This window comes from Vipera berus, assembly GCF_964194415.1.
Source record: "Vipera berus genome assembly, chromosome: 11".
Taxonomy (NCBI): domain Eukaryota; kingdom Metazoa; phylum Chordata; class Lepidosauria; order Squamata; family Viperidae; genus Vipera; species Vipera berus.
This window is the reverse complement of record NC_138214.1, coordinates 21,729,497-21,744,329: the sequence shown is the minus strand read 5'-3', so window position 1 is coordinate 21,744,329 and position 14,833 is coordinate 21,729,497. Positions and strand designations below refer to the sequence as shown.

The window sequence follows — 14,833 nt, the reverse complement described above, 5'->3', positions numbered from 1 at the left end:
ATTAGAAAAACATGGAAAATGTGTTTGTAAGGGGGATTAGTGCTTTGATTTAGGAGACAGCTAATGCTGCCTTACCTGAGGGCACGAGGCCATTGTCCTTCAATGCACTATCCTTTGTTGGAGGCATCTCTTGAAATGTGACTGCCTTGGGTATCCTCCTGGATTAACAGCTCCTTCTATGCCCAGTTTACGGCAGCTATTTTATTTCTCATAGGTCTATGCAGATGCAATCTCAAGACTCTTGGCAGCTAACAAAGTATAAAAAGACAATAAAAATAGATAAAATGCAACTTGAGTGCCAGGTGTGGCCCCCAATAGACTAAGAAGCCCCAAGGACAGGGACTGACTCACATCCACATCACCACAAGCTTGGACACCTGGAACACTCTGCCTTTGAAGCTGCCTTCACAGACAACCTGGAATCTGCAGGTGATACAATGCAGCAGCCACAGTGAGAGAATTATTATGCCTATTCTGTGGTCATGGCACTTGCTACCAATATGTTTCTGAGTCAGCTCCAAGGTACTGGGCTACAATCTATAAAGCCCTGCAGAACTTGGCTTCAGGAGACCAACTCTCCTGAGGGGAATCCATCCAACTTGTTTGCAGTCCCACCCCTACAAAATTCAAGTGGATACCCCTCTCTCTATTGGTTTCCCACACTACAAAATAGCAAGAGCACTTAGACTTATATACTGCTTCACAGTGCTTGACAGCCCTCTCTAAGCGGTTTATAGTTAGCATATTGCCCCCCAACAATCTGGGTCCTCATTTTACCAACCTTGGAAGGATGGAAGGCTGAGTCAGTCTTGAGATGGTCAAGATCGAACTGCCAAACTGCAGGCAGCCGGCAGTCAGCAGAAGTAACCTGCAGTACTGCATTCTAACTACTGCAATGGTTATGAATGGATGTGAAAGTACTCTCTTTTCTGATTTTCAACAATTGTGAAAACAAGCCTTTGAAGCCAGATTTTAATAAGAATTTTTATGGTGATAGGATTGGTGTTTTCTTTGGAGTTGCTGAAGTCTCATTATTTTGTTACTGCTTTAGTTGCCATTACTTCTATTTATAGCTTTTAATCCTATTACTCAAAATTGTCCAGAATCTAGGGAGCTGGACAATACATAAGTGCAAATAATAACACTAGCAATAGCACTTAGACTTATATACCACTTCATAGTGCTTTACAGCCCTCTCTAAGTGGTTTACAGAGTCAGCCTATGGCCCCCCAACAATCTTCATTTTACCGACCTCGGAAGGCTGAGGCAAACTTCAGCTGGTTAGGCTCAATTAATATAAGTAATTAGTAATGTAAGTATATACACAAGGATTTTCTCATGAAACACAAGTCACCTATAGCAAGTGTAAAGGAGATAAATAATGCCATTATCAATTTACAGCTTGTTTTCTTACAAATAGATTTGAGTTCAAAGCTAAAATGTGTATACACACACACACACACACACAAAAGTTTCTTTTAACATATAAAAAACAAGAAAAAAGGAAACAGTCCACTAAAGAGAGAAGATGGCAAGGAAGTAACAGACAGTAGAGAAACCAGAGCTGCTTAACTCATTCTTTGCATAGCCCAATCTATCAAAAACATAACTGTAGAAGACAGACTAGAAATAAAAATTAAAATAAACAAGAAAATGACTAGAAAACATCTGTATTATAATTATTATTATTATTATTATTATTATTATTATTATTATTATTATTATTATTATTGTTAGTAGTAGTAGTAGTAGTAGTAGTAGTAGTTGGAAGGGACCTTGGAGGTCATCTAGTCCAATTCCCTGCTCAGGCAGGAAACCCTATACCATTTCAGACAAGTGGCTGTCCAGTCTCTTCTTAAAAACCTCCAGTGTTGGAGCATTCACCACCTCTGGAGGCAGGTTGTTCCACTGGTTAATTGTTCTAACTGTCAGGAAGTTTCTCCTTAGTTCTAGGTTGCTTCTCTCCTTGACTAGTTTCCATCCGTTGCTTCTTGTCCTGCCTTCAGGTGCTTTGGAGAAGAGCTTGACTCCCTCTTCTTTGTGGCAGCCCCTGAGATATTGGATCACTGCTATCATGTCACCCCTCACCCTTCTCTTCGTTAAACTACACATACCCAATTCCAGCAACCGTTGACTATATGTTTTGGCCTCCAGCCCCCTAATCATCTTTGTTGCTCTTCTCTGTACCCTTTCTAGAGTCTCAACATCTTTTTTACATCGTGGTGACCAAAACTGGATGCAGTATTCTAGGTGTGGCCTTACCAAGGCATTGTAAAGTGGTATTAGTACTTCACGTGATCTTGATTCTATCCCTCTGTTAATGCAGCCTAGCACTGTGTTGGCTTTTTTGGCAGCTGCAGCACACTGCTGGCTCATATTGAAGTGATTGTCTACTAGGACTCCGAGATCCCTCTCACAATTACTACTATTGAGCAAGGTAGCACCTATGCTATACCTGTGCATTTGATTTTTCCTGCCTAAATGTAGAACCTTACTTATTTCACCATTGAATTTCATTTTGTTAGATAGCGCCCAGTGTTCGAGTCTGTCCAGATCCTCCTGTATCTTAAGCCTATCTTCTGGAGTCTTGGCTATTCCTGCCAGCTTGGTGTCGTCTACAAATTTGATGAGTTCCCCATCTATCCCCTCATCCAAATCATTGATGAAGATGTTGAAGAACACTAGGTCCGGAACAGAGCCCTGGGGCACCCCACTACACACTTCCATCCATGTAGATGCAGTTCCATTGAGGACCACACGCTGAGTATGGCCTGTCAGCCAGCTACGAATCCATCTGGTGGCGATGCTATCTAACCCACATTTTTCTATCTTATCAATTAGTAGGCTGTGATCTACTTTGTCAAATGCCTTACTGAAGTCCAAGTAAATTATATCTACAGCATTCCTCTGGTCCACTAATTTTGTCACTTGGTCAAAGAATGCAATAAGATTTGTCTGGCATGATCTGTTTTTGACAAACCCATGTTGGCTTTTAGTGATGACTTTGTTTGCATCAAGGTGTTCGCTGATTTGTTGTTTGATTATCTTTTCCAGAATCTTCCCAGGTATTGAGGTCAGGCTGATCTTGATGAATACAAATCCCCAGGACGTGATGGATTATCTCCCAGAGTTCGAAAGGAGCTGGCAGATGTCATCTCAGAACCACCATACCATATCTTTCAAAAATCACAGCCCCCCAGCGGAACAACCAGAGGATTGGAAAGGAGCTTCAAAAAAGGGGAAAAAAACAAACCCAGGAAACTATAGACCAATCAGCCTAACATCAATACATGGGAAGATACTGGAAAAAATAATCAAAAAATAGATCTGTGACCATCTAGAAAAAAGTTGTAACTAGAAGCCAGCATGGGTTTGGTAAAAACACTTCATGCCAAACCAATCTTATTTCCTTCTTTGACAAAGTGACTAAACTAGTATACCAACGAAATTTGGTCGACATAAAATACTTAGGCTTCAGCAAGGCATTCAACAAAGTAGACCACAACCTACTTTTTAGTAAGCTAGACAAATGGGAGACAGACAGCATCATCATCAGAACCATACTGGAGGAGTAGTCCTTAATGGTACTACATCTACATGGAGGGAAGTAAGCAGTGGGGTACCAAATGGTTCTGTTTCAGGCACAGTACTCTTCAATATCTTCATCAATGACTTAGATGAGGGAACAGAAGGGGAACTCATCAAATCTGCACATGACACTAAGCTGGCAAAAATAGCCAACACCCCAGAACTCAACTTGTGTGAGTGGCGGGCTGGTGGGCACTCATGGGTGTTGATGCAGCCGAGTTCCTCTTCCTCTCCCCCCCCCCAAAGCCAGGCCACCAAGCTGCAAAGGTTGGGGATTGCTGGACAAAAGACCCCCCAGGTCCCTTCCAGCTCTATTCTGATTGATTGGTTGAGACATGAGTCTACAGCTGAAACAGGCTGTATTTCTTCTTGCAATATTGCATACATGAAAACTGCATAAAACATTCAAAAGTAGCAACTTTCAAGGACTCTGAATTCCAAATCTGCATTTGCGTTCCAACTTTTTGCTATGGTTTTGCAAAAATGCATTACATTACAAATCCTACTGCTTGTTTATGATTCACACAAGAAATACTCTACAAAAACAGGTGCACATAAGAAAACATAGGTAAATCTTATTTCCAGCTAAACCAACATCTTCTGATTGTCTTTCCCCATAAATGTAAAGAAAATGAGGCATAACCTAATTTCCAACTGTACCACACTATTTGCAGCTTTGATAATCCAATTTATAACTTAAGATGATTTACAACACAAAGGAAAACCTTTAAAATAAAATAATAAATGTACAATAAACCGAATCACAGAAGTATAGTATAGGTATAGGTCCTCCTGCTTGAGCAGGGGGCTGGACTAGAAGACCTCCAAGGTCCCTCCCAGCTCTATTCTATTCTATCCTATTCTATTCAAACTATCTTAAAACAAAGACTTAAAAGGTTGGATTTTTTAATACAAAAGTATTTTTCTGGCAGGGAAGTGATCATAAGCACAGAGGACATTCTGCCTCAATCCTCCCTTCACTCAGCAAGGCCATTTAGCCATTTTAGACCTCCATCTGGATTCTACCTTCTGGGAGGGGATCCTTGAGATTCCTGGCCTCAGCATAACCTCAGGACCAAAGCCAGGCAAGCACTCTCCCAGTCTGAACTGATTTGACATCAATTCAATGTAAAGAAATCACAAGAGCATGCATCCAAGAAAGTGAGAGGGTGGAACCAAAGGAGTGGAGCTATTGGAGGAGATACCCAAGTTCAGTGTTTCTCAGCTTTATCAACTTTAAGATCAACTTCAATTCCCAGAATTCCCCAGCCAGATTAAATTCAATCAGATCCATGCTGAGAATTTCTCTTCTTCCTGGGTAAATTTTTTAACTTTTCTGGAGAAGGACTCTGTTAAGCAGTTAACAGTGCTTAACATGTCAAGCTTGGCTTCTTAGAAAAAACAGAAAAAGGAAAATGACTGAATTCAAAGAACATCAAGGAATGAGAATGAAGTGAGACAGCAGATGAGAATATAAGAGCAGGTTAAAAGATTTCTCTAATTAAAATAAAAAAATACAAAAAACCGCAAAAAAGCAGCTGAGCTAAGCGGTTGTAGCTTAATTAGCGGTTGTAGCTTAATTACCATAGTAGGACTACATTTTATTAATGCTTATATACTGGTTCCATGTTTAAATAAAGACAGCAAGGCCTATCTACCAAATTGCTTTGCAACAGACATATAATGTAGAAATTTGCTTAAATAAAATCAAAGAGATGCTCCTGTAATAAATTTTAATAACCTCCGATGCTGTTTTCGCAGAGCCTGGATCATCAAATATGACGCAATATTACACTGGGGGGGGGAAAGAAAAAGTGCCTTCAAAGTTTCTCATCATGCAAGTATAAAGAAGGAAAAAAGACGTTTCCTCAGTCTTCCTTTGCACATGAATGCAGATTGCCTTCCTAAATTAAATGCATGTTTAAACATGGTTTAATACTTCATGTATTTCAAAGCACTTTTCTACATATTGCTGCATCCGTGTAGTCTAAAAAACAGAAACAGGGAAGGAAGGAAGCAACGTTTCAACCAAGCCAAGATTTGCATTTAGGAAATGCAAGGAAAGTAAAAAGCTGCCGCAATGGGAAGAACAGGGCACGGTCCGCAAAAGGACCTCAGTACAAAGGGCAGGATCAGAAAAGCAATAATCAGGCAAGTCCAGAGGCATTTCCTTTCTTCCCCTTGAAATAGGAGACTTCTTATCTCCAACTACTTTGAAAACACCCTCCAAATACGACAAACCATTTGCCACTTGGAATGACGAGCCTGAAAATCAGAGGTCCCCGCCCCGCCCGGGAGACTCAGGCCCCGAAAAGACACGAAGCCTCCTTTCAGACGGGCGCCCTGCAACGCCCCGACTCGGCAGCCCGCAGGGGGAATTCTGGGAGCTGCCGTCCCCTCCTCTGGAGGATGCGCGCTTCTCTCTCCCCTCGCCAGGGAGGCGGCTTCGGACAGGCTCCCTCGCCCCTTACGGCCCGAAGACCCCGCCAACGTTCCCGCAAGAAGCCAGGCTCTTCCCCGGGCAGGAGCCCCGCTCGGCTTCCCCCAACCCCGGTCACGGAAGAACCTCGCGGCGCCGCGCCGCGCCGCGCCTCTGCCCCGCGAGGCTACCTGAGCCGCGGCCCGTCCGCCGCCGGGCCCTTCCCTCCTTCTCTGCCCAGCGGCTCGCCGGCTCGGCCACGCCCTCCCCGGAGGCCACGCCCCTCCGCGCGACGGTTGCTACGCTCTACACTCCGCCCCAGGAAAGCGGAAGAGAGCGGTGTCACGCGGTGGGGAAGGGAGTCAGGTGACGGGGAAGCGGCCCGCGGGGGTCACGTGAGCGCGTGCAGCCTAGAGCCGTCGTCCCCTAAAGAGGGAGCCCGTTGGCAGCGCGTCGCTTTTAGAAGAAAATAGCAAGGAAGAGCAAGGCAGCCCACCCCGGCCCACCCCAAGGAAGCCCGTCTGGAGCCAAATTGCTTTCATAGCCTCCCACTGGAAGAAAATGTGCAGCAGCAGCTATCAAAGAGCAGTCATCAAGAGTTTCTAAAAAGGGGAGACATCCCAGCATCCCTGGGAGAGGAAGAATAGTATCCCAGACCTCCTTAGGGGGGAAAAGGTGAATATTGGTGATAGGTTCAATTTTTATGTATTTTAGCTTAACTTATTGTTATAGTTTTGGGGCATCTTGTTTAATCTTTTTTTAACTTTTGTACTCTTGTTTTTTAACATGTATTGCCCTGTTCACCGCCCTGAGTCCTTCGGGAGAAGGGCAGTATACAAATATAATAAAATAAATAAATAAATAAATAAATTCTTTGGGGAACACAAACTATACTTTGCAGGCCGAAGAGTCAATCTAGAGAGGTATGTTGTCTCCCTGGAGCAAATCAAAGACATCACTGAGAAACCTACTAAAATAACCCCATGGATTACTACCCCTTTCTTTTCCTATACATGGGGACCAATGACACAACAACGAATCTAAAAACAGTAGCAAGATTAACGAACAACAAGGGAAGTAAGTGGTGTTTTTATCTATACTTCCAACAAAAGGTCAACATCCAATGAGGGAGCAAAGGATTTTAGAAATGAACCACTGCCTCAAAAGCTGGTGTCATCAAAAGAACTTTGGTTTCCTAGACCATGGTCTGCATTACCTACATGATGGTGTACTGGCAAGGGATGGAGTGAACCTCAGAAGAACTGGAAAGAATATATTCAGAAAACGACTGACTCATCAGAAGGGCTTTAAACTAAAATTGAGGAGGGAGAGGGGACAGAGTTGCTCGAGGTCTTGCAAGATATATATTTGAATCATAAGAAAAACGCATCAAAGGGGCTAGTTCTGCCTGCACTTGTTCAAACCTTAAGATCAAATGCATACCAAGCCAGAATTGAGAAGATGACATCCTCATCAGCCATTGAGTCGTGCCTGACCCTTGGTCACTGTATGGATCAGCAGTCTCCATGCCCCTCTGTCCTGCATTGCCTCCTTGAGATCCACTGTGTTCATCCCAGTGTCATCTTTTATAGTGTCCAGCCAGTGAGGACTAAGGTGGCCCCTTCTCCTTTTTCTGCTGATTGCTCGCAGCGTGATTGACTTTTCAAGTGAGTCAACTCTCATGATATTACCAAAGAATGACACCCTCTGTTAGGCAATCTTGGCTTTAAGTGATATTTTTGCTTTGTTATTTTTGCTCTTATGGGATGCATAGTAGTTGCCTCTGTATCACAGTTCAAAAGTGTCCATCCTTCTCCTGTCTGCCTTTTTCAGAGTCCCAGGTTTCGCAGCCATAAGTAGCAACTGGAAAAATTATTGGGTTAACTAATCTGCATTAGGTTGTGAGGCTGATGTCTCTACTCTTCCAGATGTTATTCATGCCAGATACTGCAGTTCTTCCAAGTGTTACATGCCTTCTGATCTCAGACAGCAACAGACAACAAATGCTGCCTCCGAAAAGAAGCTAAAGAAACAGTGGACTATCTGATTAGTTGCTGCAAGAAAATCACATAGATTGATCACAAGCAAAAAGGCATGCCAAAGTAGCAACAATGGTGCATTTGGAAGATCTGCAAGAAATACCATTTGCCTGCAAGCAAGAACTGTTGGGAACATAAAACTGAGAAAGTAATAGAGAATGAAGAAGCTAAAATTCTGTGGGACTTTAGAATTGAAACAGATAAGCCCTTGCTACATAACAGCCCAGACAAAAAAATCTGGATAGTGGATATTGCTATAGCTGGAGAGAGCAGAATAGAAGAGAAAGAGCTGGAGAAAATAACAAAGACTTGCAAATAAAAGCAGAACAATTGTGGCAAAAGAAAGCAAAGATAGCAACAATAGTAATAGATGCCTTGGGTGTAATCCCAATACAACTAAAGCACTTGAACGCCATCAGCATTGACAAAATCACCATCAGTCAGTCACAAAAAGCAGCTTTACTTGGATCAGCTTACATCAGGCGTGTCAAACTGCCAGCCTGTGGGCCGGATGCATCACCATGAAACTGCGCCCTCCCCATTGCTGGTATGTTGATACGTTGCGCGACATCGCGAGTTTGACATGCCTGGCTTACATCCTGCAACAGTATTTTTAACACCATCTAACAGAACATCTATCCTGGGTCCTTGGGAAGGACTTCATAGGTGGATAAAACTAAATCCAGTCTAAAAATCTGGCTAACTGCACACAAAAAAATCATACTGTAGATCAGAATGTCTCAAACTTTGCATCTTTAAGATATGTAGAGTTAAACTTTCAGAATTCTGGGACTTGAGGAACCCAAAGGCAGGGGAACCAACTGCGCTGCTTGCCATCTGGTATGCGAATCACCTGGGCCCTCATCAGGATAGTTTTTATCCCAATTGTTCTGAGAAGTTTGGGGAGATAAAACAATGGAAACCAAGGAAGACAAGAATCAAAACTGCCCATCTTGGGAATGAGCTCAGGGTAGAGGATGCTGCTTCTGCTCTGTGGTTGCCTCACCAGTTTTTCAGCCAAAGCAACTTGCTTAGAGAGACAAATGTCCTTTTACAGAGAGGCAAGGCAAGGGAGGTCCCCTACCTGATCACCTTAACAGTGATGTTACGGTGCAACTGTTTGTTTATTCAATATATATAGTTGTCCATGACACAATCATGATTCTGGGCAGTTCACAAAATTCAAACACAAATGTAGCAAAAATTATATCACAAACACAATGGGGACACATTAAAAACAGGGTTTTCATGGGGTTTGAGATTATGAAACTATTAAAAAAATAATCTGCAAGAGTGAAATCCAATTTGCCAACAACGTAGCTGTGTCCACAGGCAGGATGGCATTGCCAATCCTTTGGACCCTTTCTAAAGGCAAGGAGGGAGGAGACAAGTTCCAGCAGAACGATGCTCCAGTTTGCTGATATAGTTGCTCAGATTCACCAGGTCCTGACCGCATGTAAGCAGAGCTTGTAGCAATCAGGGAAGCATTTTCACCTATCTTGTTAAAAGACAGGATCTTTAGCATTAAAAATTAAGGCCTGTTTTGCTATAAAAAGTGGTACCAGACTACTGACTTTATGGAACACAGTATTTCTTATCAGTCTGCATAAATATCTTCTGCTTGGTCTTGAGTCAATGGTAAGCCAAGAAAAATTGTTTTGTGGGGTTGCTTTTCAAGACCATTTGGAAAGTCAAATTATTATTTTATCCCACCTTTACTCTTTTGTATAAATAACTCACGGTTGTGAACATAATACTCCTATTTTTCCCACGACAAGTGTGAGTAGGTTGGACTGAGAGTGGCTGGTCCGAGGTCACCCAGCCATCTTTCTTACCTAAGGCAGGATTAGAACTCACAGTCTCTTTGGTTTCTAGCTGGGTGTCAGGTCTGCCACTACATCACTTCAGCCCTGCTTTGCTTCGATGGCATCTGCCATAAAAGGGGAGGAGGAAGGAGATGGGGGGAGAGAAATAACGGGACAAGGGGGACCAGAAGTGCCAGCCCAGAACAGAACCTGGCAGATCCAAGGACCCAAGCACGAGAACAGAATGTGAAAGAGGCGCCAAACTTTAGGACTGTTACCAAAACACCTTGTTTGAACTCCATTGGACATTTACAAAAGGACCAAAGGGCCCAGGAGAAGGGAAAAGCACTGGGTTTATGTGGGCATATTTGGATCTGGCTTTGCTAAGCTGTAATCACTTGGCTTCGGTAAAAATAGAACTGCCTCTAATGACCCAAAATACTGGGTGGTGCAAGAACTGGATGTTAGGCCCCCTGGCCCTCCACTGTTGCCAAGAAGTATCGGGCATGGCCAGTTTTAACATGACTGACACATGGGCACTTTTGTGACTGCTTCATCCAACGGGATTTGACCTCTTCTATTCCTCCCTCCCATTGAAATTTTCAGTACTATCCCATTTCTGAGAAATGGCAACAGAGTGGAGGGGCAGGGGGTGGGCTGGTATTCTGTTTTTCTGCAATGGCCCGGGTCCTCCTGTAGGGGTGAAATTGCTTCCCTTAATAGTCTTCCTGAAAAACTCAACATCACTAAGTACATTGTGTTATGTAATTTTAATTTTACTTTAACTTAATATGAAAATTTTATCATTGGGTTTTAGTTTTAGTGAAGCCAATTGCAAAATGTGGCAGGATATAAAATAAACAAGCAGATATTATTACACAGCTTCCAAGTTCAGCTTATGGTCACTCACTCAGTCTGTTGGGGCAGATTTGGCAAACCCCCCTTGCTTTCTAACTGGGCTTTCCACATAGATGTGGCTAGAAAAGATAAGATACAGTCCTGGTCAACCACCAAGAAATAATTAGGGAGAGGAACAAATCAATTCCAACTGAATACTGAGGCATCCCAGGTTCTTTGGAAAAGAAGGGACCAGTGAATTTAAAGTTAACACCAACATTTTACTAGTCATAATGTACACTTGTTCTTTTTCACACATACCCTCATCCATACAAACCTACGTCAAACTACCAAGTCTGGATTAAAAAAATGATTCAAGGAAGGGGTGGAATTCAGGACCCCTTTTTACCCCCAGGTTTTTGCTTTCATTAGCTGGGATTGGATTTTTTCCCATGTGCCGAGGCCCAACATCCTTTGACTTGTTCAGGTAATTTATTTTTCATTTAATGACTTGTTTCGTTCTTATCTACTTTCCCAAAGGAATCTTTTAGACATTTTGTCAACTTTGCTTTATATGCTTGCTTCATCTTTAGATCATGGTAGCTTCAATCTCATCTCAGCCTTATGTGTGCCTTCCTCACCCACAACCTCCTTTCCTGCATGATTGTACCAAATATCCCTTTTTTATTCTTCCAATTGGCCTGATTCCATATATTTCCCAATTTTTTTGCTCTGTTCTGGGCAGTTCAGGTAGGTCACAATTAGTGGAAAATTTGACTTAGTGCTATTTGTAAATTGATACCAGGTAATGCTCGAATCAAATTTCAGTTAATGCAAGGCTAGCACATGGGCAGTTGAGAAAAGCACATGCAATTGTTTGTGTAAAAAGTTCCATGTGAGGAAGGCCCAGCAAAGGCGCTTTTTGAGAAAATAGAACAGATATGCCTTGGATATGGACTTATCTTTTTACTGTAATATAGTATTTTGTCAAAATAAAAATATATGGTTAAAATTTTAATTGTCTACTTCCATCAAGCTAAAACCATTACCTTATTTTCCATAGAAATATTACTTCAAGTAGTGCAAATCCAAATAATGCAAACTTTTTGTGTAATTAATTGCACTAATCAAGATGCATTTATTATCTTTTCTTAGGTCTGCTTTCCATTCAGTCTTTTGGGAAATGATGTCAGGTTCCCAAAACCAAAAAAAGACACACTATGATTCTTCCAAGCAAATTTTTTTATTGTTCTTACTTCAAAAATCTTGCAAACTAAAGCATGCTGCCACCCCCATAGAGCATTTACTCTCAGAACTATTAAGGAAGAGCCGTCTTCACCCTCTTTCTCTCACACAAACTATCTGAATGGAGTTGTTACTTGCTCCTCTGGAATGCACTCCCCTCCCCTCTGGAAATCTGAACTACATTCAATCACACATGTATGATAATGCATGTACGTGTAACATCCTGCAATGCCGGCTGGCGACCCCCAGGGGGAGAGCCTTCTCTGTGGGCGCGCTGACCCTCTGGAATGAACTGCCCCCGGAGCTGTGGACGGCCCTGACCTTCTGCCGTGACCTGAAGACCTGGTTGTTCCAACAAGCGGGCCTGGACTGACTACGGTTTTTAATTAGGCTTTTTACTGGGTTAAATTGTCTCGTAAATTTGCATTTATTAATTCTTTTAAAAAAATTTTACTCTATGTTTTTTAATTTTTATTGTTGTGAGCCGCCCTGAGTCCTCAGGGAGAAGGGCGGCATATAAATTTAATCAAATCAAATCAAATCCCCAATTTAGTTGGCTACCAATTTTGCATTACAAGAGTATATGCAACATTATGATTCCACATTATCTATTTTCAATACTTTTATTATATCACACATAGCACAGAAGAGTGCCAGATAAGGGTGGCACAAATACAGCTCAGATTACTTCCCAACTCCCAGAAGGGTCATGAAGTCACTTCTAGTCTTCTCTCCATTCTTTTGGAGTAAGTCGGCCAACTGGAGAGAAATTCCATGCAATTGGAAGCTGAGTACAAGCCTGCAAGAGTGATCAGAAATTAACCATAATCATTGCAGCAATTCTGTTCACACATCATATTTACCCACAGCTGATGACTCAGCCCAAGTGCTTGAACTGACACAATTAAGCCCATTTTAAGAGGCAAACCCAACAACTGAACGAAGGGTAGAGTTCTTAAAACTGCTCTGAAGTCTGCCCAATACTTACATAAGCCCAAGTGCCAATAGCAAACGCCACCCCAGAAACGAGAATGAGGTTGCCATACTTGTCGTGGAAATCAGGTTCAAGTTTGCGGTGAGCCTGTCTCCTCACAGTATGTTGAATGCCACGGGCTGGAATACAAAGATGTCTCAGTTGAAAAGCAGCTCACCAATCAATCAAGCAAACTGACATGAAGCACATATTGTTGTTATCCTGCTTTTGCGGCTGACTATACTAAGCTTTGAAATTCAATTAATGGGCAATCACAGCGGGACTGGGCTACTCTCCTCCTTCTCTGGCATTTTTTAACTTGAGGATGGCTGCTTTTTATATTTTCTAATTTTGAAGCTGAGTTCAACATTTATAATCAGACCTAAGGTTAGCCGACTTGCTTACTGTGACAGGCATGTTCACAATATTTGTGCATGAACCCTTAACATACATAATTATGCAAACCTATTTTTATTAAATATTTCAGTGGAAAATCTCTGTGTTTTCTTCAAGAAAAGAAATGCCCGATTATTATGGTCAGCCATACCAGGAGGAAGGACCTAAGTCCAGCTTCTAAGCCTCCGCCCAGCATCCATTTGGAGCATGGACTGCTTCATAAACAGCAGGTGCCAGGGAAGAGGGGTGCCCAGGCCTTTTTGAATTGAGCAGGCTAGGCAAGCACAGCCCACAGTTGGTCCTGAAAGCTCTGTGCCTTTTTGTACCATGTAACGGACTGAGCTGTGGTGAGCAAGGGCTTAGGAGGCCCAACAGGGAATATCTGCAGGCTGAAGCACCAGCGTGACCTGAAGGTCCAGATCTGGGGCTATTCCATCTTTGACCTTGGATGGGGTGATACTTCTCCCTTCAAAGTTGGTATGTGATGGGGGGAGGAGGAGGAGGAAGGGAGGGGGACTGGCAGCTCCTGCTTGAAAAACATCACTTGTGGCCAGGAAGACACAACTCCATCAGCAGCACTTCTAGGCAGGGGAGCGGGTGCCTCCAGACGCTCACGCCTGTACCTCGCAGCTTGACTACTGCAACACGCCCTACATGGGGTTGCCCTTAAAGACCACTCAGATGGGCCAGAATCCAGCAGCCTGGACAGTCTCGGGCAGGCACCGGGACTGGTTCTGCCCATGGCGAAGCCCTCCCTGGCCAGGGCCTGGCGAGCGGAGGGGCTGCCGCAGGCCGCGGGGTCCTCCGATCCAACGGGGTCACCCATCGGGACCCCTGCCCAACCCCCACCCCGGGAAGCGGCTCCCTCCGCGGGGCGGGCAGGAAGAGCCTGCAGGGGCCGCTCCCGCCCTGCCCTCGCCCAGCCCGGACGGGTCCTGCTGGAAAGGTTTGGGTTGTGGGCGGCCGCCCAGGCTCGAGGGGCATAAAAGGGGAACGCCTTTATCATCACCTCCCGGCTCGGGCTAACTCGGCCTCAGAGAGGCCTCCCGGGACGGCTGACTTCCCAACGAAGCCGGGCCGAACCGGGCGGTTTAATAGGGGCCGGTAAGCTAAAAAAATCAGCTTCTTTTTCGCTGCAAGAGCCGGTCGGATGCCGAGGAGTCGGCAAAGGCAGCGGTAGGCTGCAAATAAGAACGAGGGTGGCAAAGGCACACCATGCAACTAGTCCTCATTGAGGCGCACCCCTTCCCGCCTCATGTGTCGGCTTGCCGAGGGGATCACACTCACCCGAAAGGCCCAAAGCTCTTCGCGCCAAAGGAAACATCGCTCCGCCTCTCCCCGAAAGCCCGACTCGCTTCTCCGGTCACCTCACCGGGGAAGAGAAGAACGAAATGGCCGCTGCGTCGGACGCCACACTCTTGCGCCCTCCGCGGGGCGGGGAGCGGTGCATCCTGGGAGATGTAGTTTGGCAGGGAAAAGGGGCGGCGGGGCGCCGGAATCGCAAAGGGAAGCGAACCGCGGCGCGTGAGGG

General features: G+C 44.1%; 2 protein-coding genes across 3 annotated transcripts in view; both read right to left on the bottom strand.

Annotated features, from left to right (window-relative positions):
• The window catches only part of ATP7A (ATPase copper transporting alpha), a 53,467-nt gene extending 47,228 nt beyond the window's left edge, over nucleotides 1-6,239 (bottom strand). Inside the window, exons 1-3 of one of the 2 annotated variants that reach the window (XM_081336945.1) lie at nucleotides 6,199-6,237; nucleotides 352-423; nucleotides 76-248 (exon numbers count right to left, since the gene is read on the bottom strand). In XM_081336945.1, the coding sequence (XP_081193071.1) occupies nucleotides 76-127 (52 nt within the window). In that variant the 5' untranslated portion in view covers nucleotides 128-248; nucleotides 352-423; nucleotides 6,199-6,237. Of the gene's footprint in view, nucleotides 1-75; nucleotides 249-351; nucleotides 424-6,198 lie in introns of both variants that reach the window. The other variant, XM_081336946.1, reaches the window with a different exon arrangement.
• Nucleotides 6,240-12,412: 6,173 nt separating this feature from the next.
• COX7B (cytochrome c oxidase subunit 7B) lies at nucleotides 12,413-14,833 on the bottom strand. The gene is made up of 3 exons (XM_081336883.1): nucleotides 14,590-14,833; nucleotides 12,922-13,046; nucleotides 12,413-12,732 (listed from the first exon to the last, which is right to left on the bottom strand). The coding sequence occupies exons 1-3, from the start codon at nucleotides 14,624-14,626 to the stop codon at nucleotides 12,655-12,657; spliced, it is 240 nt and encodes a 79-aa protein (XP_081193009.1). The 5' UTR covers nucleotides 14,627-14,833; the 3' UTR covers nucleotides 12,413-12,654.

Coding starts and splice junctions, on each gene's coding strand:
- COX7B (XM_081336883.1), bottom strand. CDS start 14,626: ATGTTTCCTTTGGCGCGAAGAGCTTTGGGCCTTTCGG. Junction 13,047..14,589: donor AAGAGCTTTGGGCCTTTCGG/GTGAGTGTGATC, acceptor TTTGTATTCCAG/CCCGTGGCATTCAACATACT. Junction 12,733..12,921: donor CTATTGGCACTTGGGCTTAT/GTAAGTATTGGG, acceptor TCACTCTTGCAG/GCTTGTACTCAGCTTCCAAT.